The sequence below is a fragment of the Manis javanica genome, chromosome X (genome assembly GCF_040802235.1).
Source record: "Manis javanica isolate MJ-LG chromosome X, MJ_LKY, whole genome shotgun sequence".
In the NCBI taxonomy this organism is placed as follows: domain Eukaryota; kingdom Metazoa; phylum Chordata; class Mammalia; order Pholidota; family Manidae; genus Manis; species Manis javanica.
The window spans coordinates 118,331,277-118,356,198 of NC_133174.1; the positions used below are offsets into that span (position 1 = coordinate 118,331,277).

The window sequence follows — 24,922 nt, forward strand, 5'->3', positions numbered from 1 at the left end:
TCTTCTTGGAAGCAGAGGCTCTGCAGAACCCATCTCCCTACCACGGCTGTGCAGTACAGGGGCAGGCACGAGTAGGTGCTCAGAAAAGTTGGCATGGCATCCCTACTACCTCTTGAACCTGGATTAGGCGCCCCTCCTTAATGATGCCATAGAACTTGTGATTACTTCGATCCTAACACTTAAGGTCCCAAATTCAACGGTCCATTTACATGTCGGTTGGATGCTTGAGGCTAGAGACTATGTGCTTTGATATGACCCTCAGCACTTAGTGCAAAAGAAAAGAGATTTTCATAATCCCTCCCTGCTCTCCACAATTCCCCATCCACCTGATGGAGTGGATCATGGTAACTAGAAAATCTAGAAAATCTTTTTTTTTTCCCAAATGGGCTGAGTTGCGTGTGGAGAAGCTGGAATTGGGTTAGGGGCAGGCATGAGAGGTCCAGGAGGAGAGGGGCTTAGTGAGGCTGGGCAGCTCTAAGTGGCTGAAGGAAAAAAAATATCCTTGATGGTTGGAGAGAGACTGAAACTAGGAGACACATCAAGAGGGGGCTGGTGAAGCTGTGTATGATGTAAATGTTTCCTCTGTCTCCCCTTTGAAACCTTCAGTATAATCATCAATGCTTTATTGGTAGATTTTCTTTTGAGGTGTGTGTGGAGAAGCATCAAGATTGGTGGGCAAAAACAGACGCTGCCCCCTGGGGAACAGCTAATCTGTGGGCTACATTAGTCCAGCACACATATTTCTCAGTTCCATGCTCTTCTCAAGAAAGCTGATTTGTTTTACTTATGTAGGCCTGCCATAACTGGCTGTCCTGATATCTGAGAGCCTCAGAGGTCAAATGTGATGGTGTAAAGTCAACCCCAAGTGCACACAGAACAAGCGGCTACCTCTGTGGTACTGATCCCCCCAACTCTCTGTCTTTTTTTTTCTTACCTTTTTAATGAGGTATAATTGACATAACGTTATATTATTTTCAGGTGTACAGTGTAATGATTCAATGTTTGTATATATTGCACAATAATGACCACAATAAGCCTAGTTAATATCCATCACCTTACAGCTACAAAATTTTTTTTCTCATGATGAGAACTTTCAAGATCTACTCTCCTAGCTACTTTCAAATATGCAGAGCAGTATTATTAATTATAGTCACCATGCTGTATATTATATACCCATGACTTACTCATTTTATAATGAAATTTGTACCTTTTGACCCCTTTCACCCATTTTGCCTATCTCCCACTCCTCACCTGGATATTGGAGAAGACTTGTGACATGTGTCTCAGCACCATTTCCCTGAGGACTGGAGAGGGAAAAGCATTTTTGCATTAGCTCCAAATCTTCCAGTCGGGACTGGCTACATAATTTGTGGGACCCAGTGCCAAGGCCCCTTGTTCTGGTTAGGTCAGAGGAAGGACTCAGAAGTGTTACTAATCTATCTTTTTTTCTCCATAGGTCCTCTTTTTCCTATTCCAAAAGAGCTAGGGAAAGGTGCAAGCACTCCCCAGCACCATCTGTACTCCTTTGGGGTCATGGTATTAATATATTAAGGGATGAACAATGTGCTCTTTCACTCTTACTCTTTCTCATGTCTGTAACTTTGCCTAGACTGCTATCTTCCTTTCTGCAGTTTGTGGCTTTGGCTGGGTGATGGCTGGTGGTGTGAAAAATGACATGCTATCCTAGAACCTGTGCTGGAGACAGCTCTTCTTCCCAGGAGTGGTTTTGAGTATGCAAACAGCAAAATAAGGATGGTCTTGACTTTCTGTCTGTGGCAGAGACTGCAGGTTGTTTACCACATACGTTCTTTCCTTCTTCCTAGGAATGTGGTGCATGCTTATACCTTCTTCCATCCCTTGTTCAGTAGGCTTAGCCATTTGACGAAGTTCTCCACAGTGGAATGGGAATGGAAATGATGTGTGCCACTTCCAGGCCTTGAGAGAATGAACTAGCTTTCTCCATAGTGTAACCCATGGTGACCTAACTTTAACCAAACATATGACATACATGATTTAAGGCATGGAGGAGCAGCCCCATGAGAGGAAACCAGATCCCTAAGTGACCATGGATCAGAGTTGCCTTGCTTACCTTGACTTACACCCTTATGTCACAAATATTATGAGAGAGGCTGACCTAAAAAAACAAATCTCTGTATTGTTAGTACTGTTTGTTATAGCAGCTCTTCATGTTGCCCGAAAACACTGTAAATGTGTTCTATATGGACTTGTACCAGAGCTCCAAATTCAAATTAGTACCTTTTTGCAGCAGTTAACTCTTGTGCAGGTGAAGACAGGCCTCATTATACCTATAAACAGAGATTGAGTTGTTCCCATGGTGGGAATGTCTGCACAGATGCAGCCATCATACCATATGTCTTTCTGGAGTGGAAGGTGACCAGGCCAAGATTAGAGGTCAGATGGAACTTGGAGTCCAGAGTGCTGTCTGCCTGTGGAAATCCCAACTGGCTCACACCAGGACTGAATCCATGAAGACCTTTGCCTTATTAACAATACGCACGAGTCAATTGAGTTAATGCTCCCAGGAGAAAAAAAGCCTGAGCTGTAAGGTATTCCTTGCAACAGAATAGTGAAACAAAACCTTTACAATTCTAATAAAAGATCCTAGGCATGGAAGAGAAAAGTCACATTTTCTTCATTCTAACTTGAATCTATGGTTACTAAAGATTGTATTCTGTGGGAAATTTCACTTGAATGGTTTATGAGAGCTTCAGATTTTCTTGAGCAAAGAAAAGTGGTGTTGTCAAAGAGCTGCCAAACCTCAAAGACACTTGATACAAGATATTCTGAATCTTTATGGTACAGAAAAGCTGTCCTTTTTTTAAGGTGGCTAGAGATGGAATCTTTTGTCTTCCTAGAAAGCCATGGAAGGCCTTTGTTGATTTCATGAAAGCAGCATTGTGGGCTTAAAAACATTAGCTGTGTCACCTCCTTGAAGACACTGAGAAATGTGCAACCTTTAAACATGAAAGAAATAGAGTGTGAAATATTTTAGCTTGAAGTTTAAAGTGTGATCTTAAGAAATGAATTCTTTAGCAAGTAGGTTCACTCCTCTTTATAATTGGGGGGATAGGAGGCTAAACTGCACAAAGAACTAAGCTCATGTAAGAATTAAATATTTATTTGCCTTCTAAAGGAGATTGAAGCAATAAATCACAAAAATTTCTTTGAAAAAAGTCTTTGAAAATAACTTTTGATCTCTTTCAAGGGGAAAAAAAATCTACCACCTGGTTAGCACCAGGCAGTGTTAGTAGTTGATTGAAGGTTTTCAAATAGGGAGAATGTGTTTTGAATTAGTTGGGGGCTGTTTGTGATACTGCTCCTGAGAGTGAATGCTGTTCTTTCATGTATGGAGTAACCAGCATTTGCATGCTGTGAACTTTTTGTATTTTCACATCTGCGGAGCCTAGAGGAGCAGTGTAGTCTGTCCATTTGTAGGTAGGTGTGTCTCAGTTCACTTGACTTTGTAACCAACCACCCCAAAGCTTAGTGGCTTAAAGCTGTAATCATTTCACTTGCTCACAGTTCTGTTGGTCAGTGATTTGGGCTGAGCAGTCATTTTGCTGGTCCTACCTGGAGTCACTTATGCAGTGAAGTAGGAGGAAATGGAAAGGCCAAATACAGAATGGTTTCATGCTTCCCTCCTACCTCATTGTGTCATGGAAGGGTCTGCCATTGGAAAAAGCTGTCTCTAAACTTGGTGTTACTGTGGGCATGCTCAACAGTTGAATAATGCTATTGAGTGGCAGGAAATGAATGGGAAAAGTGAGAAAGAAATGAAAACCTGGGAGAAAAAATCCTGTATGAGAAACCAGGAAGCATTTCAACTTAGCTTTGCCTAGACAGTTGTCAAATGTCAGATAGATTCGAATTATGACAACACGGTCTGCATTAGTCAGCACACCCCTCTGCTCTCGTGCTCTGTCAAATACATACATAATGGTGGTTGGTCAGTTACTGTTGGCCTGCTCTACCATGGGAAGCTCAAACTTCTTAGCAAAATGTTGATATCCTTTATAATTTGACCTTTACCTTCCAAACTTAGCATGTGCCTTCCCTTCCCCAGGTTCCCACTTTGTGTCCTGAAACCATCACATGTGCCATGTGTTACAGATGGCAAAAAGAGATTGACTAGAGACGGACATGAATTGATATGTGTCTACATAACTACCTTCTGGAAGTGAAAATACTGGTGGGTGGTTGGTTAATCTTGACAAGAATGATTCCTCTTCCCACATTCTTTACTCCTAACAAACTGCTCTTCCTGGCATATGTGCTCTTGTGCTTTCCTGCTTTGGTTATTTGTTCTTCTACATCTGCTTCTAACCAGCATGTCCTAAAACTTTCTCTCCCTCCTTAAACTCCCAAAGCAGTTTATCTGGATTATTTTACTGTTTGTATCAGAGTTTCTCATACATGTATCTTATCTACTCTGTTTACCTGGAATCTCTTTCATGTCCACATTTGTGTCTAAATCATCTTTGTATGCATCTTATTACAGTGTTTAGATCAATGCCCTTCATCATGTTAGTGCTTAAATATTTGTCAAATGAATGTACTCTGCTCCTGAATTACAGTATAATATTCATCTCAATTTTTGTGGTAGGGTTTTTTTTAAAAGACAGCTTTATTGAGATATAATTGACATATGAAAGAACTGCACATGTTTAATGCATACAGTTGATGAGTTTGGACCTATGCATATGCCCATGATACTATCACTACAATCAAGGTAATAAAACAGATCCATTGCCTCCAAAAGTTTCCTTACATCCCCATCTTTTTTTGTTGTGATAGGAACATTTAACGTGAGGTCTACCCTCTTAACAAAATTGTCAGTACACAATATTGTGTTGTTAACTATAGGCACTGTGTTGTATAGCAGATTTCTAGAACTTAATCACCTTACATAAATGAAACATTATACCCATTGACCAATCACACCCCCACTTCCCTCCCCATAGCCCTTGAAAACCACCATTCTATTCTCCTTCTATGAGTTTGACTATCTTAGATTCCTCAAATGGAGTCATACAGTATTTGTTCTGCTGAGACTGGCTTATTTCACTTAGTGTAATGTCCCCAAGTTTCAGCCATGTTGTCACAAATGGTAGGATTCTTGCACTTTTTAGGCTGAATAATGTTCCATTTTATGTATATACCACATTTTCTTTATCCATTGATTTGTCGACATTTGGGTTGTTTCTATATCTTGGTTATTGTGAATAGTGGTAGAGTTTGTTTTGTGTGACTGCATGGGTTAGGGAATAGCCCTGAGAAAGTGTAGTGTAAATAATTAGGCAGATGGAATGGAAAAGGAAAAAGGGGAGGAAACATTGTAATGCAAATTGATACAGCTACAATGAAAAGCTTACATTGAAAAGCTGCAATGAAAAAAATTACATTGAGCAGATACCAAATAACAAGGCATTAACTTCACTACCACTGTGTTAGGCACTGTGAAGAATTTCTAGGAAGAAGACACTATTCTTGACTCCAATGAACTTACCATCTGGTTTGCTGACAAAACTTTATATCCATGAAGCTATATAAAACAGATGGAGATCATAGTACAAATTTGAATTATTAAAATCCTATTCCAGATAGTGAATTTTCAGCTATTTCTTTCTGCAATGTGCTATTGTAACTCTAAGGCTATTGCAAAAGTTTTCAAGCAACGTTGGTGATAGTTTACCTCAAATTAAATATTGCCATTAACTTAAATTTAGGAGGAGGGGGCAATTTGCAAAATCATGATTTTTGCAAAAACAAACCTTGACCAATGGCAGGCTGTTGTGAATATGAAAAGACTGGGTGAGTTGAAACTTGTTCCTACTAGGTTTTCTGTGGTTCATACTGTTTTGTATGACTGGATAGCATTTTTAATTTCCAAAGCTCTGGGAAGCAATTTGACATGATTTGAATGTATTGTGTGTGTGTGATGTAGTGGTCTATGGTGATAAATGTTTAGCAATTATCCCAGGGAGCTGGTGGACCCTGATTTGTAGTACTTAACCAATTTCTGTGTTGTAAATACTTCCACCATGGCCAAGTTTTAAACCACCAGTTGAGCATCACTGAATGTGGAGTTGGGATGAGACCTGTACCGTTCCTCTTAAAAGCCCCTACAAGCGGGCTCCAGCACGCCACTGATTGGAGGCAGGTGGTGAAGAGGGAGGCAGAACGAGGGGTGAGGGTAAGGCAGGGATATACAAGCAAAGGAGCTGCTGTAAAAACTCTAAGGGTTTGGATAATATTTTTATTGAAGTATAGTTGTTATACAATATCATACTAGTTTTAAGTGTACAACATAGTGATTCACCAATTATACACATTATGAAATGCTTGCCACAGTAAGTTACCTTCTGTTACCATACAAAGTTATTACACTATTGTTGACACTATTACCTATGCTGTACTTTCATCCCTTTGACTTATTTAATTTATAACTGAAAGCTTGTACCTCTTGATCCCCTTCACCTATTTCTCCCATCCTCCCACCCCCTTCCCCTATGAAAACCATGAGTTTGTTCTCCAGGTTTACGGGTCTGTTTCCATTTTTTTTATAATTCATTTTTTTAATTGTGGTATCATTAATCTACAATTACATGAGGAACATTATGTTTACTAGACTCCTCCCATCACCAAGTCCCCCCGACAAACCCCATTACAGTCACTGTCCATCAGCATAGTAAGATGCTATAGAATCACTACTTGTCTTCTCTGTGTTGCACATCCCTCCCCATGACCCCCCGCCACATTATACATGTTAATCGTAATGCCCCCTTTGTTCCCCCCCCCCATTATCCCTCCCTTCCCACCCATCCTCCCCAGTCCCTTTCCCTTTGGTAACTGTTAGTCCATTCTTGGGTTCTGTGAGTCTGCTGCTATTTTGTTCCTTCAGTTTTTTCTTTGTTCTTATACTCCACATATGAGTGAAATCATTTGGTACTTGTCTTTCTCCGCCTGGCTTATTTCACTGAGCATAACACCCTCTAGCTCCATCCATGTTGTTGCAAATGCTAGGATTTGTTTTCTTCTTATGGCTGAATATTATTCCATTGTGCATATGTACCACATCTTCTTTATCCATTCATCTACTGATGGACACTTCGGTTGCTTCCATTTCTCAGCTATTGTAAATAATGCTGCAATAAACATAGGGGTGCATGTGTCTTTTTCAAACTGGGCTCCTGCATTCTTAGGTTAAATTCCTAGAAATACAATTCCTGGGTCAAATGGTATTTCTATTTTGAGCTTTTTGAGGAACCTCCATACTGCTTTCCACAATGGTTGAACTAGTTTACATTCCCAGTAGCAGTGTAGGAGGGTTCCCCTTTCTCCACAACCTCGCCAGCATTTGTTGTTGTTTGTCTTTTTGATGGTAGCAATCCGTACTGGTGTGAGGTGATATCTCATTGTGGTTTTAATTCGCATTTCTCTGCTGACTAGTGATGTGGAGCATCTTTTCATGTGTCTGTTGGCCATCTGAATTTCTTCTTTGGAGAAGTGTCTGTTCAGCTCCTCTGCCCATTTTTCAATTGGATTATTTACTTTTTGTTTGTTGAGGTGCGTGAGCTCTTTATATATTTTGGATGTCAACCCTTTATCGGATCTGTCATTTATGAATATATTTTCCCATACTGTAGGATGCCTTTTGGTTCTGCTGGTGGTGTCCTTTGCTGTACAGAAGCTTTTCAGCTTGATATAGTCCCACTTGTTCATTTTTACTTTTGTTTCCTTTGCCCGGGGAGATATGTTCAATGCGAAGTTGCTCATGTTTATGTCCCAGAGATTTTTGCTATTTTTTTCTAAGAGTTTTATGGTTTCATGACTTACATTCAGGTCTTTGATCCATTTCGAATTTACTTTTGGTGATACAAATCAGAATAGTGGTTACCTTCTGGGTATAGATGCAGAGGGTGGGGTGCCCAGAGGAGCTCTCTGGGGGTGCTGAAAACTTTCCATATCTTGATCTGGGTGGTGATTACTTGTGTGTTCATTTATAGCTTAAGTAAATAATCATAAAAAATTGCTCACTTTGAACATCTTCCACCCCCATGTTTCTTCTAAGTATATGCTAGATAAAAAAAACCATGAGGAGAGAGTGGGAGGCAGGGAAGAAATACAAATTATCTTATTAGGTTATGTACATGCCAATAACTGTACTATATATAATGTGTTTTTCCACAGTGTACATTTCACACAGTGCATTATTCATTACACACACAGTCATATTAGCTAGGAAATTGGGATCAGGTAAATAACACCAGGAAGTAATGATTGTTGACATTACATGTAGTAATCTGTTTTCCCAGAAAAAACTGCAAATGTATTCTGTTTGGAATTAATACAGTATTTAAAATTTTACCCATAAAAATGACTTATGAGATTGAATCCATTAGTTTAATGGAATATCGCAATCATTTTTCCAAACTTATTTATACTGGAATCAGTAGAAAGGGATGTCTCTTACGAATAAGAAAATGAATGTTAATGCCAAAGATTTTCTCTTATTTAATTTTTGTCATTGTAAATCATCATATGTGATATGTTTTTTTCATATTTATGCCTGTAAATAAATCCCATCAGAGAAAACAGAAGTGTGAAAAGCCACATTAAAACTTGCAAACTGTTTCTCTCATTTTGCAGTTTGATGGTTGTACGGCTTTATGTTTCCACAATGAAATGACTGACATAAGGCATGGTCTCTAATGAGGGTTAGATATGGGCCAAGAGTAATGAACAAGGGAAGGCCCATGGCATGGCACTCATCCCTCGAACCTTTCCGAGGAGTCTTGCATTTAACCAGGCTGTTTGTCAAGGTTAGGGATTCCAATTGAGGCCTTGGAAGATTCTGGAATGGCAGTTTCTTTTGTGAAGAATGTTCAAAAAAGGTTGGGTGGGCTGTCGACTCCATTGCCTCCAGGAATTAGCCAATCAGCAGGCTTAAAATTTTACTATTAGACACTTATGCCTTTGGTTTGTGGTAGTGTCTCTTCAGGATGGCCCAATTAAAATGTCCTGCCACTTACAAGTTTTGTTTAGCAAGTTTCTTAATGTGTTTGTACCTCAGTTTCCTCATTTGTAAAATGGAGAGCATAAGAGTATCCACATCACAGACTTGTAATGATTAAATGTGTAGATATGCCCCTCACATCAAGGCATGATTGATTTTTCATATTGCCAAATCTCTCTCCTTCAGTCACTATTTCACAGGCAAAACTAAAAAAAAAATGAATTAAATCAGAGACCTCTATATGGTGCTATGTCACCTATAGGAAGAATAGAGGGTTCAGGAAACAAAGAATGGAAGCAGGGCCTCAGCACTGGTTCCTGTTACTGGAAATTTGGACATTTCGAGGCAGTGATTGCTAAACACCCTAAGCAAGTAGGGGTCCACTATACTTTTGGACCCACACATAGCCCCAGTCTGTGCCACTGTGCTATTCTTTTCATGAACACATTTTGTCAGTGTTGGGGTAGATGATGAAGGCTAGTTACCATCAACTGATATTTAGACTATTTGATGTTTAGTAGCTCTTCCATGGTAGAGCCTTTCTGATGGACATTAACATTTGATACAAGAATCTTCACAATACATGCCTGTATCCCAGAATCTGTTTTCTCTGATCTTCCAATCTTTTTCCTTCCAGTGCCCTGACCCAGCTATTTACCACTGCTTATCAGTCTGTATTTATTCTAATCTTGAGCAATGTCTCCTCCCACATGAAGGAGATGACCAATAGATCTTGTAGCATCTGTCCATTAGGTATTTTTTCCCTCTCTACTGTCTTTCAAGGTCATCCCCGAGCGAGGCTGTAATGCAGCCCCTTTCCATTTTGGGTTTACACTCATAAATCAAGGTAGGCCATCTGTAAATCAAATTCAGAATTTTTCTTTCTCCTTCAGCTGATCATATGGGACCCCTCCAGTATGGTCATCAGTGTGAGATGAAGGAGGGGTGCTAGTGTAGCAATAGTGGGTGACATGAAAGTCTAGGCCACCTTCTCATGCAGGTTTCCTGTGTCTGCTGATTCACTTTGTGCTGAGTCCTGGATGTGTCATTTTTGTATTGTCATGGATTGCTGCTAGGCCTACTCAATGTTAAGACCTGATGGGTCTGACAGGACCCAGCACACGATGGGCATTTCTAGATGCATGGTCACTGTTCCACAGTCAAGCAGTCTATTTGTATCATGGCCTAATAGCTTGCTTGCCAGGAGCTATTTTTCAAAAGGCATGTATATTCTGTGGTATTGCCTCACTCCAGAAACCTAGGGGCCTGCATTGTGGTTCTACTTCATCTGTACCACAAATTCAACATTGCATTTTTTTCAACACCAAAACCTCCAAGAACACAGGGGCTGCCAGGTGGTATGGCCTAAGTACTAGGGCTGCTTGCACCAAGGTTTGGATCTGCTCTAGAGGCTTTTTTTTTGCTCTGAACCCCACTCAAAACTGTAGCTTTCTGTTCCATCCACTATCTGGGCTAGAGCAGTATTCCTATGTGTGGAATGTATTGCCTCCTGAACCCAAAAAGACCTAACAGGCATTGTGTTTACTTATTTAGAGTAGGGTTTAAAAGATTCAGCAGTTTGTCTTTTACTTGGGAGAGGATATTCTTGCATACACTGGATATTAGGCCTAATAACTGTATTGAAGTATCAGGTCCCTGAGGGGGGTTTATATCTCACCCTCTGGAGCATGTGTCTTCCCAAGGCCATCATCATGCTAGTCACCTGTGGATAAAGTGGAGGTTCCTGTGGCCAGGGTTCTCACCTGGCCCTGGTCGGCTAGCTCACTACACACATGTGGGCAAAATGTCATTATTAACTCTATATAAAGAGCTCTACCCAGTGCTCTGGGCCATATGGTGGCACGGCTGCAAGGCTGCAGAAGAGCAGAGATGAGACTGGAGCGTTGGCAGCATTGAGGTCAGAGAAGCCCAGAGGCAGAGACCGGCTTGCTGAATGCGGACTCGCTCTGAGGGGATGAGATTCTAGTGATTGACCTGCCACCATGGGAATAAAGTTGGGTATAAATCCTTTCACCTCAAGAATGTTCCATTGTAATTTTTCAGTGTCATTGAATCCATAGTTAACTTTCCCAGGGCTAAAATCCATTGGCAAGACAGTTTGGATTCAAGTTTATACTGCCTACCCGTTATCCTGTGTGTGAGTCTCACAAAGGAGATTAAGTTTGTACATCTGAGTGTCCTGTGAGTGAATGTATGACCTTGACAGAATGTAGTAGCTTGGGACATTGGCCAGGGAGGGCACCTGTAGGGGTGGTGATGGTGACTAGTGTAGGAGATACTCCACATCTGAAGGAAGTTGAAGGCTTGGCTGCCTGGATAGTGAGGGATGAGGTAGGGTATTTTTTGGAGAAGAGTGACCTTGAAAACATGGCAAGACATGACAGCTCACCAGTGGGTTTCAGCCCCGGGCAAGTTCACTATGGATTCAATGAAACCACAAAAATGACAGTGGAACGTTCTTGGGGTGAAAGGGTTTATATCCAACTTTATTTCCACCGTGGCAGGTCAATCACTAGAATCCCATCCCCTCAGAGCAAGTCTGCCTGCAGCAAGCCGGTCTCTGCCTCTGGGCCTCTCTGCCGCCACAGACATCTCAGTCTCTGTCCTCGGCGCTGCCACCACTCCAACCTCTGCTCTCTTGCAGGCATGCCACTATGTCGCTCAGAGCACTGGGCAGAGCTCTTTACATAGAGTCAATAGCAATGTATTGCCCACACGTGTGCAGTGAGCTAGCGGACCAGGGCCAGGTGAGAATCCTGGTCACAGGAACCTTCACTTTCTCCTCATGTGGAAAGCTGCATTTGCTGACTGATAATGTGGAAACTGGACCTCTTTGGACAGAAAAAATTTGTGAGGTTTTTCATTTTGTATGGTATAAGATGGCACACTACTATTTCCTAAATTATGCCTTTGGGTTTTTTTTCAACTCCCACATTTCATTCATTTGTTCATCAAATATTTACAACTTTGTTTCAGTTGTGAAAATGACTGAGACCCTGCTGAGGGTCTCACCCTGGACTCTAGTGCAGAAGACAATCTACAGAGCTTTGCAAAAGGGAATCACTACTGGGATGGGAGCATGGAGGGAGAGTCTCTAATCCGATGCTGGAGGGGAGAGCTTCCTGGAGGAAATGGTGCCAATTTGGTCTTAAAGATACAGTGTGAATGAGGCAGAAAAATGAGGGGAAAGGTATTCCAGGCAAATGGAGAAGCAGGTGCAAAAACATGGAGGCCTGAAGAAACATAGCAAAACCAGGAATTTAAGTAGTTGGATATGACGGGTCTTCGTGGATATCTGCGATGGAATGGAGAATGGAGGTGAAAAGGTGGTAAACAATAAGGCTGAAGAAATGGGCAGGAGGTGGATTATGAAGGGTTTTTTATGATGAAGTAAAGGGATTTACTCTTATGCCAAAGGGCAATGAGGAGTGCTGATATGAGAAAAATCATTTTGGTTGCCCTCGAGGAACGGTTAAGAGGCTATTGCATTAGGCCAAATAGAAAGTGTTACAAGCTCAAACTAAGATAGCAAGTGATAGAAGGAGGTCGATTTCAGCGGGATCCAGGGAGTAGAATCATTAGGACTTGACTCGGGGTCAGAACCATCAGAACCACCTCCTTGTATGATGTTCCAGGGAGTGGTTTTGGTGGTTTATTTGGAGTCTGCACATTCCTTCTTTGGTGATAACACTAGTTGGTTTTCTTCCACATGAGCACAAACCATGTTGTGATTCTGGGAGCCAAAAGATGAGAAGAATCAAGTGCCTAATTTTCAATACATCTTATAGCTGTACAAGTGGATGTTAAACTGGCCCACACCTGTTTTTTCATTGTCAGTGTACTCTGGGTTCTGCTTTTGAGTGCAAGCCTATTTTTTCTCACTGTGACATCTACCACTTTTAAAGTTTATTTGATTTATTCTTGTATTTTATTTTACTTTCCATCAATGGGACTTTAGATCAAGATAGAGACTCTTAGAGGGAACTCGGTTTAGCAATGGGGTGAGGGTAAGAGTAGAGACAATAATTTCTGTGTTGGAAATATTGAGCTTTATTTTTATTGAAGTATACTTGATATACAATATTATATTGCTTTCAAGTATATAACATAGTGATTCAACAGTTATATACATTATTACATCCTTACTTTATCTAGTGTAGTTACTATCTCTCAACATTGGAAGGATGTTACACATGTGTTGACTATATTCTCTATGCTGTACTTTCATCTCTGTAGCTAATTTATATTATGATTGAGATTTTGAGCCTCTTTTCTCCCTTTACCTGTTTTACCCACTTACCCCAACCCCTCCCCCATGGTAATCACCAGTCACTTCTCATTATCTATGAGTCTACTGCTGTTTTGTTCATTTCGTTTTTAGGTTCCATATATAGGTGAAATCATGTGGTATTTGTCTTTCTCCAGCTGGCTTATTTCACTTAGGTCCATCCATGTTGTCCCAAATGGCAGGATTTCTTTCTTTTTTATGGCTGAATAGGATTCCATTGTATATATGTACCACATCTTTATCCATTCATCTATTGATGGACATTGGTTGTTTCCATATCTTGGCTATTATAAATAATGGGCAATAAACATAGGGGTACATATATCTTCTCAAATCAGAGATTTTGTTTTCTTCAGGTAATTCCTAGAAATGGAGTTTCTGGGTTGTATGATATTTCTAGTTTTAGTTTTTTGAGGAACCTCCATACTGCTTCCCACAGTGGCTATGGAAATATTGAGTTTGATATGCTTATGAGATAATCCCAGTGAGGAGGTACCATAGACATTTGGATATACTGGCTTGGAGTTCAGGAAGAGTTTTGAGATGAAACTGGAGACTTCAGAGACATCATAATATAGAAATAGAAACCATGGAGTAGCACCTAGAGTTACTTTACAGAGAGAGAAGAGAGGAAGGAACATGCTGGAACTCAGAAGAACTCAGGAGAACATTGACATTAAGAGAGAGAAAAGGAGACCAGGGAGCAGGAGAGAAATTAACAGCAGCAGGGTAAGAGGAGTACCAGGAGAACGCGCTGTCATGGAAGTCAAAGGAATAGAGATTTCCATGATGGGGAAGATTCGCAGTGCCAAATTCTGGAAGGAGGTCAAATAATGTCAAGTAAGCTAAAGTAGGGGTTAGCAAGCTTTTTCTTTAAGAGCAAGTTAGTCAATGTTTTCGACTTTGGGCAATACTATTGCAACTACTCAAGTCTGCCATTGTGGGACAATGGGCATGGCTGTGTTCCATTAAAACTGTGTTCCATTAAAACTAACAAAAACAGGTGGTGGGCCAGATTTAGACTGTGGGCCAAAGTTTGCCATCCCTTGCTATGAAGTAGGACTACAGTTTGTAGTCCATGACCTTGGCAAGAGCAGGTCCTCTGGAGTAGTGGGGCAGAAGCCATAGTACAATAATTGAGGAAGAGGAGATGGGGTAGAATGCGTTTTTCTGAAGTTATACTGAAAGTGGGGGGAAATGCAGGCCTTTGAGGCTTTTTTCAGGTTGCAAGAGGGTTTCCAGACTTTCAGGGAAGCCAGCACTCTCAAAGGGGAAGACTGCAATGTTGTTTGGAAATGCTTGTAAACTTGTTTCTTGTCATTCAAGCTTCTTGTGAGCTGCCATCACTTTAATTGATTTGTTCAGGCTTAATGCATATTTATTAGGAAAAATTTAAGTCAACTATCTTGCTGCAGGATTGAAGCCAAATGAAACCAGTGCAGGGGTAATTTTGCCAATGCTGCTGATGGGGTAGGGGGGGTGGGCAGGATTATTTCTTAGGCTGTCATTTCAGGTTGTCTTACACTTTTATAGCTAGGGCATCATGAGGCAAGAAATGAGCAAATACCCCGTGCTCAGAGGGTGGACAGCTTGGCAGCAAAGTGGTCATTCTGTGGTTTTCAGCAGCTAGAGGCTTACAAAGGCCAGATGTGACTCCTCAGCTGAAAGGACAGCTTTTGAGGCACAAAGTCCCATCCAATTGTATTAAGAACCAATCAGGCCCATCTGATTGTATTAGGAAGCGCAGGTTGAAGTGAAGGCACAGAGGGGGAAGTCTTCATTTTGAGCTCCTTAGAGTTCGCTTGCAAGCACAGCACTGGGCATGAATGGGTGCAGAGTCTTTTTAGTCTTCGTCTGCCTTGCTACCCAGGTTGCAGCCCCCTGAGAGCAGTAGCTAAATTCTCTGCCCATCACCGGGCTGCTGGAATGGAGAGGAGTGCATGCCCTTCCCCAGTCGTCTTGTTCAGGTGATGTTTGCTTGCAAGGACAGTGGCTGTCAAAGAGCTTGGGTGTCTCGCCCACTCAAATGGTTTGCGAACCCTCAGTTTTGAGGAGGCTAAGGAAGTGGCAGTAGGTTTGGGACAATGAAAGACCATCCATCCGCTTCTAAGAACAGCACCCTTCTTGGGATCCTTTTGAGAAAGTCCAAGCTCCCTGTGTCTTCATTGAATATGAAAGTCTTGTCCCTGACTCCTAGTCTTAGATGAACAGGAAGTCTCCTAGCACTTCCTTCTTTAACTTTCAGTTCATTAATCTTAGTGCCATCTGTCACTGTCTTCCAAGAACTTTATTTCAGTCCAGAATGATAGGGGTGAAATGATAAGTCTTTCCAGTGCCTCTAGATTCAAAAGAGATTTCCTGATGAGATGCTAAGTTCTGTGAGTGTCCACAATTGAATTTAGATATATTGCTGCTGAGTGTCATATCTGCCAAGTGATCTGATAATAAATTGGTGCCCAGGAAGCCCAGTCCAACATGGCAAGTGAAGGGAGGGATATGGGCCAATGTAATTGAATAGCTGGCTCAGGTTTTGAAAGTAACTTTCCAACTGAGAATAGTTTTGGTGGTATAACTTTTTTTGACCCTTATGAGATAGCATATGAATGCATTTTCTGCTTCTCTGAGTCCAGATTCTGAGGAATAATGGTTTCATTTCTTGCTTCCCAATTTGTTCTCCTCCTCCATGTTCATCTCCCAAAATCACAGTCAACCCTTCCCCCCACCCCACAATACCAGGAAGGTGACTTGCAGCACCATTACTTCCATGATCCTACCAAGGTTTCCTTAAATGCAGTTGCCCTTCCTGTTTGAAGATTGTGCTGTAGACAGAGTGCGATCAGATATGAGTCTTGACAGGCAAGAAAATCAATGCAGAGACCAAGAGACACTCTTCTTGTGTGCACAGGAAGAGTGTTGACACTTGGAGCCAGACCTTTGTGCACACCCAGCTGACCTTGTGTGTAAGCAAGATACACAGCTACCTGAGGTCTGACGTGAGAAAGTCTAAAAGTGTTCCTGTTGCTTCTCTCTTCCTCCAAGGAGAAAAAAACCCAAACCCCACCTAAACCCAAACTGTGCTCTACCATCATCTGCTCCAGCACCTGAGAGTAGCTTCTCTGTTAGGGTAAGGAGTTGGAGTTCTCGTTAAAATGGACATCTATTTTAGAAGATCTGGGGACATCGTTTTGGACTTGAAGTGATTTCATCAGCCACCAAGGGGACTGTCACACCAATCGAGTCACTGAGTGTGCTCCTAGAGAATCAGTTCTCTTCTGGTGGAACTGCTATGGGTGTCCTAATTAAAGAAAAGGGAAGCAGTTGAAAAGTTGTAAAGTGTAATGGTTCACTAGCTAACTGGCATTTCAGAGGACAGTGAAAATGGTAGTAATATGGTGAAGCCTTCAGGCCAAATTAACTGCTGTGTGTTGATGACAGCCTATACTTCTGAATCTTCTGAGCATTTTCCTTTCCCACTCTTATTTTTCTTCCTCTCCCAGGCCTTGTGTTCCTTGTTTCCTAGATCCCTAACCTCAGATATCTCTTACTTCATCTCTCTAGCATCCCAGTTGCACTTTTCTTCTTTCCTGGCTCAGTGACAAATTATCCCCTTTCCTTTCCCCATATTAATATCCTGTTTTCTATGGCAATCACAATATAAAACTGGTCTATGTTTAAACACTTGCTTTATTTATTGGATAAAACTCTATGCCATGTTCAGAATCTCCAAATCAGGACATTGTTAGCCTTTTGTTTCTCTCAGAAACATTCTAAAATAGTTCTGAATTTATTATTTCTCTGGACACTCTAGATCAGTGACCCTTGGTGGAATGAAGATTTTCCAATAGGACATTAAGTTATTATCAGTAATGAAGGTAGCGGTGCAAAACTTAGCCAATTTATTGAGAGTACTAGGATGCATACTTTGTGATGATATGGGAAAGTAATTGGAAGTGTTTTTGAAGATCATCAATCTTGAGTTTGGGTACCTCCTTGGGAGGTCAGATCTAGATATGGGAGGATTGGGGAACCAAGAATAGGGTCAAAGCCTCTGAAGAGAGGGTCCCAAAGGTTGGAGGAGACAAAGAATGGGAATGGAAAGCTCTGAAGTCATACTTTTTCTCCCTCACAGATGAACTGAAGTCTTGTATCTTGCTTTTTGTAGACACCATCCCACTGCTGGTGATCCTGACAAACCTAATCTAAGGTCTTGGTGCTGCAGTGTCATTTAGGTGGAGGCTGAGTCCGACCGTGGTTGCAGCTGGGGTGGGGAGAGGCATAATCCTTTGGGAAAATCACTGCTAAGGTGACTTATATCATTGGCAAAGCTTCTGGTGGGAAGTGAATTAGTGAATAACTTCTTGGCACCCGCATTCAAGTAAATTTTCAACAGTTAGTCAAAACACAAAACCAGAATTCTTTCTTTACAATTTTATTTACAAAATGTATTAAAACTTTGTACAATACCTCATGGCAATGAGGCTCTGTAATTTATGCCCACACATGCAATTTATGCTTTTACGGCCATGAGTTTGCTTGGCAATTTTTCTGTTCACAGAAGTACAGCTTTAACAAGAAAAAGAAAAGAATTGGAAAAAAAGAGTCCTCAAGTGACTACCGCCAAACTCCCATAGCTTGAAGTTAGTAGCAGAATTTTGAAGCAATCAATGTTTTTTTAAACATGCAAGTTTTTAAAAAATAACAAACCAATTTACCCGCCTTTTCCTTCCCAGTGAAGTTTCCTCTCTGAAAAACTGATTTGAGTCAGTAAATGTACATCTCTCTTTGTACAGTGCCTATGAAAACGTTTGTGTGTAGGTTGTTGGCTTGTTTTATACAACTTCATATTTGCACAGCGTTACCTTCCTGCTCTGTGACATTATAGCATTCAGAAGTTGAAAAAATCAGTTTCATGAAAACAAAACTAAACAAAACACAACAGCTTTCTTCCTTCCTTTCTTTTTTGTTCAATGCCATTTAAAATTTGACAGGTGAGTTATTCACTTATGACACAATTTTTGGAATGCAAGTTTATATTACACTTTTCTGGGAACGTTTTGTTGGAACGAGACTTCTTCCTTTCTTTTCCGAAGACAAGAGAAAATACGCAGCGAGTGAACTAAGCATCTAAAGGTCACACTTGGGAGATGATTTCGAGCTCCTAGTTTTTATACAGTCTGGATACTTCCCAATGCACGTCACTGATGAGAGCAAACTACTGAACTACAGGAAGCGTACGTCATTATATAGGAGGTAATTAGTGAGCGGAGACTAGTTCCTCTGAGTGTTCTGAGGATGCCAACGGCAGGTACGCAGTTAGTTACTTGACAGCCCGCGGAGCAATGGTGCGATCTTCCGAGAGTCAGTAGAGAGACTGCTCCAAGCCAGGACCTGGGGGTGGTGCTGAGACCCTCGGTTTAGCGGGAGGTTTGGGGGTGCGTTTTAGTCTTTGCAAACTAGAGAAGGACACATGCAGTCTGATGGAGAGCCGCGGGCAGTAACGGGCAACAGCCGGTAAGACACACCCAGCAAGAGTAGAGTCAGATTGAGAACTGTGGTCTGAACCCGCAGGCCTGCCTTGCCACGCGGTCATGTCTCCGTGGTGTTCACTTGAAAGGCATACTTAGCAGAGAAAGCAGAGCTAGACACAGTGTTGTTTCTGAGAAAGATATTCTAAACACATTTGGGAGTATAGGCAGCATTTCCCTCATCCCAATGCTAAAATACTCGGCTATATTGACTTAAAATGCACACTGAAGCAAGAAAAACAGATCTGTGAGCTGAAATTCCAGGCTTCCTGGAGAGCCCCGGGATCTATTGTAGGAAAGCACCGAGAGGTATGCCTGATAGTGCCCCATCCCTTGCTACGCACAAAAGCCCGTTTCCAAAGCTCTGTTATAATCCCTTCACCAAGTGGGAAGTAGCAAAGCATTTTCACAAAACCACTTCAAGAACACAGAGAAGTCACCATTAAGTCCCTTTTCTGAAGGTCTGAATTTTCTTAAGTGTTGCATTTACATTCTAAAGATATACACATTTCAGCAACGTGGAAAGGAAAGAGGGTGCATGGAACATCACCACCAACAGGAAATACCAAAAACATCTGGTCAGCAGATCCTAGAAGAAATGCCAGTCTGTCTTCCCAAACACAGGAAGTCAGAGATTTTTTTTTAATCAGGAGGAATTAATTATTTTAGCTAAGATGGGCCTCTTTGTTGAATTGGAATTTTAAAGTGTGTGTGTGTATTAAAGACATGGTATTTGTATACTGTGCAGTGGTATCAAAGAATGGCTTTTGTAGAATTGACTTTTTTAAATAAGATCTTTTTTCACATACTGGAATCTTGCATGTCCATTTTTTGTTGTTGTTGTTGTTGGTTTTAATTTTTTTCAAGCAAAGCAAAAAGATTTCAATGATGGTTTGCATTGTCGCGAGTCTCAGAGTGTTCCATAAGGCACTGAAGGAAAAAAAATCAGTTTTTCCTATTGAAAGGTCATTGCACCATCAGCAATATTCGTGTCATGCCCGACACCAAGGAGAGTGAAATCTGGCTCAGGATCCTTGAAGCAGCCACGTTTTCGGTGATTCCTCTCGTCACATGCCTCCGGTGGGAAGGGATCTGCAAAGACAAGTGGGGGCATTGAGATTTGAACAGGCTTTCTGTGGGAGTTGAGACACTTATTGTGGCTCAGTCTATCCTGGACCAGTACTGTGACTATTTTGGCAAATTGGCATCTCTGGGGCTGCACCCGGTATGACTGGCTTTAGGCAACAGGTCTGTTTAAATTCTATCCCCTGACACAAATACTTTGCAATAGGCCTGTTCAATCAGGCTTGCTTCCTACTAGGCATTGTACTAAGGAATATACAGGCATTGCATGAAGTCCCACTCAAGCTGTTAGTCACTTAGGATTGTAGGCATGCTAGAAAGTTTTAGAAGCATTTAAATACACATATTCAGGACCACTGCACTGCAGAGGGTGTTCTGATTGCAGAGCCCATGACCAAGGATGGTTTACCTAGGACAGGGTAAATTGACTGTGAGAAGAAAATTTGCTGCTCATTGCCAGAAAGGCGGCAGCTTGTTTCTCTTAATACCTACAACCTTAGTTATTAAAGTCTGAAAATAGCATACAGGCTTTAAAGAGACAGCACATTCCAGGAAGAGGTCAGAACAGTGATGTCCCTGAAGGGGCTTTGCATCCACGGGGTCTTTGCCTTGATCTGATGGGCCTGATTGAGATACTTATGCTTCCCTGCCTCTTGGAAGCATTAACTAGTGCCAGGATTCATTCGTCCTGACTCTGAAAACCTAGGGCCACTGCCTCTTCTTCAAACTCATACACCTCCTCTCAATCCTTTCCCTCTACATCAACAAGAACCTTCCTTCTTTTTCTCCTCAGCTAAGTATTTTATCCCAAAGGAATGACATAATCATTTTTTATCACTGGCCTTGTACTAAGAGTATCTGCAAGAAGAATGTCACAGATGCACCTGGAGGCCAAAAACCGTCTCCAGCTCAGTTATCCGGAATGTTTCCACTTAACAGAAGAGGAACTCTTTAAAGCAGGATAATTCCCTAGCAAGGATGTCTATGCATATAGGCTGCAGAAGGAAAATCTAGCCACTTTGAAAACGGGCTGCATGAACCAAGTTAATATTTTCTCGGAAGGCTAAACAGAATCATCTGAGAGGAAAAATGGAAATATTTTCCCTTAACTTTAGGCATCTTGAGTTCTTGAAAATGAGAATGATTTCAAAAATATTGTTGAAGAAACCAAAGCCAGAAGTAGTTCTGAATGGCAAGGAGAAAGTTGGAAAGAGTTTCTTAAAACAGTTAGCAGAGTGAACCCAGGCTGCAGTGAATCTGGAGGTCTTGGCAGTTGGTCACCTGCTAAGGCGTGCTTGGGGGCCACACTTCCAGCGGGGGGGTCAGTAATCCAGAGAGGCAGCAAGTGGTCAAGAGGCTGTCTGCTGCCCAGTGGGTGATGGATCTGAGGCTGAGGCACATGTTCCCACAATGAGTCCAGTAGTCCTGAACCCTGCTTTCGCTGAAGGACACTGGAGAGTGACTCCCGTCTCTTTCAAGGATGCCTTTCCATTAACCAGATTTCACCTGGATGATATTTTTGCAAGTGATTTGCCCTTGAGTCATTCTTCCTGAAGAATTACTGTTATCACACACTCCCGAGGCTGGCTCTGATAATTAGCAATAAAAGTAAAATCTCAGGGTGCCTCTCGATCTCTGTGCCCCTGAATAGACCCTGACAGATCTAGGCCAACTCAGAGAATTGGAAGTTGGATAACTATCTAACAAATTAGAACTCACTAGGAGATACAGTCCAAAACTTTTGGGGGAAATAAAAGATGAGTAGATGTAGAGCTCTCTCTTCACTTAACCACCATTCCCCTGATTTTATGTCACCAAACTGGCTGAGGACAGCAGAGTAGTTTTATTTCCTGCCCACCCTGCTTTATGCCTCTTGACTGACACATATAAAGTTTTTTTCTGGAGGTTTCACCCTCCAAGGCTCTTCCTTCTTTTCTGGAGGCTTCACATAGACTTGGAGGACAGATTTGTTTGCAGAGACTCTCACCAGGTGTTCTTTTCATCCTTGGGATAGTTCCCAAGGGGCTAACCAACTGGACTGTAGCCATATGGACAGCAGTGCCTACTAAAGGGTGATTTTTGCCTCAATTATCCTGAATTTTGCTTCACAAAATGGATCAACCGGGATGACTCAAGGAAAGCCAGTGGGCTAGCAGTTGAGGCTCCTGCCCAGGTCTGATGCTCTGGCCCTCTACTTTAGGACTACAACATTCTGCCCCAAGGTCTGCTGATTGCCTTTCTTTTCTTTCCTTCCCTTTTCCTCTCTCTTCTGCTCTTCCCCCTCCTCTCTCTCTCTTTCTGTCTCTTTTTCTCTCCCTCCTTGCCTCTCTCCCTCCTTCCCTTTTTCCTTTCTTTCCTTAAGTTACACACTCTGACATCATTTTCTCTGGACTCTTCCTACTCCCTGGACCAGCAGCATCTATGTGACCTGGGAGCATGTGAGAAATGCAGAGTCCCAGTTCCCAGCCCGGATCTACTGGGTCAGGATCTGCATTTTTATAAGATTGCAGGGGATTCATGTGCACAGTGACATTTGAGAAGCACTGTGCTGGGGCTTTAACAAGAGACTGAGGTTATAGTAGTTGGGGAGTAGGGACATAGATTCCCATCGATTCCAGGTGGAATGGGTGATAATAAGGAGGGTCTGGAGGCTGTGTGACCCTGAGCCTTAATACCCTTGTGTTTCAGAATGGTTCTTTCTGTGGAAAGTAGGAGTAATTGACTGTACGACCTCCTGCGGAATGCCTAAGAAGTAGGGCACATGGAGGCTTGGTGAAGTCCCTCAAGCCTTTTTTGTGAACAAGTAGGACATAGACTTAGAATCTGCTCTCCATTTGACAGGATCCCACTGGGATTTCAAGGTTCCTGGAGACTCGCAGGCCATGGGTGGTTAGAAACAGCAGGTGTTGATGAAGGAAACTGCTGCAGGAGGAGGAAGGACTGAGTCCAAGTCCCAGAGCTGTCACTACTTAGTTGTATTGCCTTGAGCAAGTTACTTGACGTGGCTGAGTCTCAGTTACCTGAGAGGAAAAATCCTTTCTGAGCCATTACCTTGAATGAGGCATTGGATGTGAGAACACTTAGAAAATTGCTGTGCAGGTTTAAGGTGTACTATTTCTTTGGATGCCAGGATCTCAGAATTTGGGATAATTAAGTGAGGCTGTAATCACCCATGTACTATCCTGTGAGAAAGCAAACAATATGCCCCAGATTGTCATGGCCCTAAATAGCCTACTCAAGAGTAACATATGGTAAGCACAGTGGAACATGAAATGCTTGCATGCAAACAGTGTTAATTACAGGTAGTCTAGGTATTGTACATTCAGCAGTGCAATGGGGATGCTTGGTTAGTGGGTTACTTCAGTGTACTGAATATATTGTGGCAAAAGGTTGCAGTCTGCAGCAGGAAAGGACCACCAGCAACTTCCTGAAGCAAGATAATGCTTTCCACGGTGAAGACAAATGATTTGTTTGGATGAGATAGTACTTAAAAACAAGGTGAAATGTAAGGATATCAAAACACAGATAAATGCATTTGTAGAAAGGCTAGCACACTGACGTTGTCTCATGAACTCAAAAAATCTTCCAGCTAAAATAAGGGCTATGAAGTTGGTAATTGTTCTGCTCCATTTCAGATAGGTATGTTAGTAATGACAGATGCACTTGAAGGTAACAAGATGACATTCTTTTAAACACTTCTAGAATGGATACTTTATCCTAATTCAGGATTACCTTGAATGTGTCTGAGTTGGGGGATTGGCTGTAGCTGCCAGAGTCAAGGAGGCATCAGTCAGGTTCATCTAAATATGAATTTGGGGCAGCAGCAGCAGGGGACCTAGACTGTTCTTTGGGAGACGCTTACCTGAATATCAGTTCCAAGAAAGGGACAACAAAGGAACTCCAAAATTCAAGAAACTGTCTCATGCTTATACTTAAGAGGGCCCCCGCTCCCGTATGGAAGCACTGCCTTTCTCAGCGTGGCAGTGTCCCACTTCCAGTGCTCATTTTAACATCAGTTCCAGAACAGCTGCTTTCTCTAGAGCTGCACTGTCCAATATGGTGGCCACTAGCCACATGTGACCACTAAACACCTGCTATGTGGCTAGCACAAGTAGACATGTGCCATAAGCATAAGCTATCCCCCAGATTTCTAAGACTCAGTATGAAGAAAGTAAGGAGACTACCTCATTCTTTTTATGATAACATATTGAAATGGTGTCTTGGACATACTGGGTTAAAGAAGATTTACCCTTACATTAATTTCATTTCTGTTTGCTTTAAAAATGTGTCTACTAGTGCACTTAAAATTATACACATGGTTCACATATGTGGCTTGCAGATATTTCTATTGAACAGTACTGCTCTAGAGAATTTATCTTCCTTTTGGGTCACAGACCACAATTCAGTTACAACTATGCTATTAGGAAAGCACCACCTTTGCTTTCCCAGAATCAAATGGTTGCAAAGGATAGACAGTGATTGAAACAATGAAGTGAACTAAAAAACAAAGAAAGAAACAAAAGAGATTCACATACGTAACACAAGGCTGATTAGTTTAGTAGGACCTTCACCGTACCCCTAGATCTTAACACTCTCTGTTCCATACACGTTGTAGCCTTCTCTGTAGGTAGCGTAATTTTGAGTGTTGGTGGCAGGAGCAGGCTTAAAGTTTTGGGTGTTCTTTGTGAGTTTCATGCGTTTGGACTCTGCCCGTGATTTGTAACAGAATTCTATCAAAGCCACCATCATGGCCAGCCCCAGACCTCCGACAAGTATATAGAAAACACCTGCCACGTTGCTCAGGCTCAGAGCGCTGGTCTTGTCCTAAGAGAAATGAACAACACGATTAGTTCTTGGGGAAAACAAAGACAGTGGCACATTATAGCACATTACAACAGTATAGGATAGTTCTAAGTTGTAAAATCACTGAACATTGATGTAAGTGTTATGACTCAACTCTGGCAAGTG

The 24,922-nt window shown here is 41.8% G+C and overlaps 1 protein-coding gene across 9 annotated transcripts in view; it reads right to left on the reverse strand.

The window, feature by feature from the left end:
• Positions 1-17,759: 17,759 nt before the first annotated feature.
• GRIA3 (glutamate ionotropic receptor AMPA type subunit 3) overlaps positions 17,760-24,922 on the reverse strand; it is a 258,425-nt gene continuing 251,262 nt past the window's right edge. For 6 of the 9 annotated variants that reach the window (XM_017649762.3, XM_017649765.3, XM_017649763.3 and 3 more), the window contains 2 exons: positions 24,531-24,778; positions 17,760-19,963 (listed from right to left, as the gene is read on the reverse strand). In XM_017649762.3, the coding sequence (XP_017505251.1) occupies positions 24,533-24,778 (246 nt within the window). In that variant the 3' untranslated portion in view covers positions 17,760-19,963; positions 24,531-24,532. Of the gene's footprint in view, positions 19,964-24,489; positions 24,779-24,922 lie in introns of those variants that run through there. The other 3 variants (XM_017649766.3, XM_017649770.3, XR_005060543.2) reach the window with 3 other exon arrangements.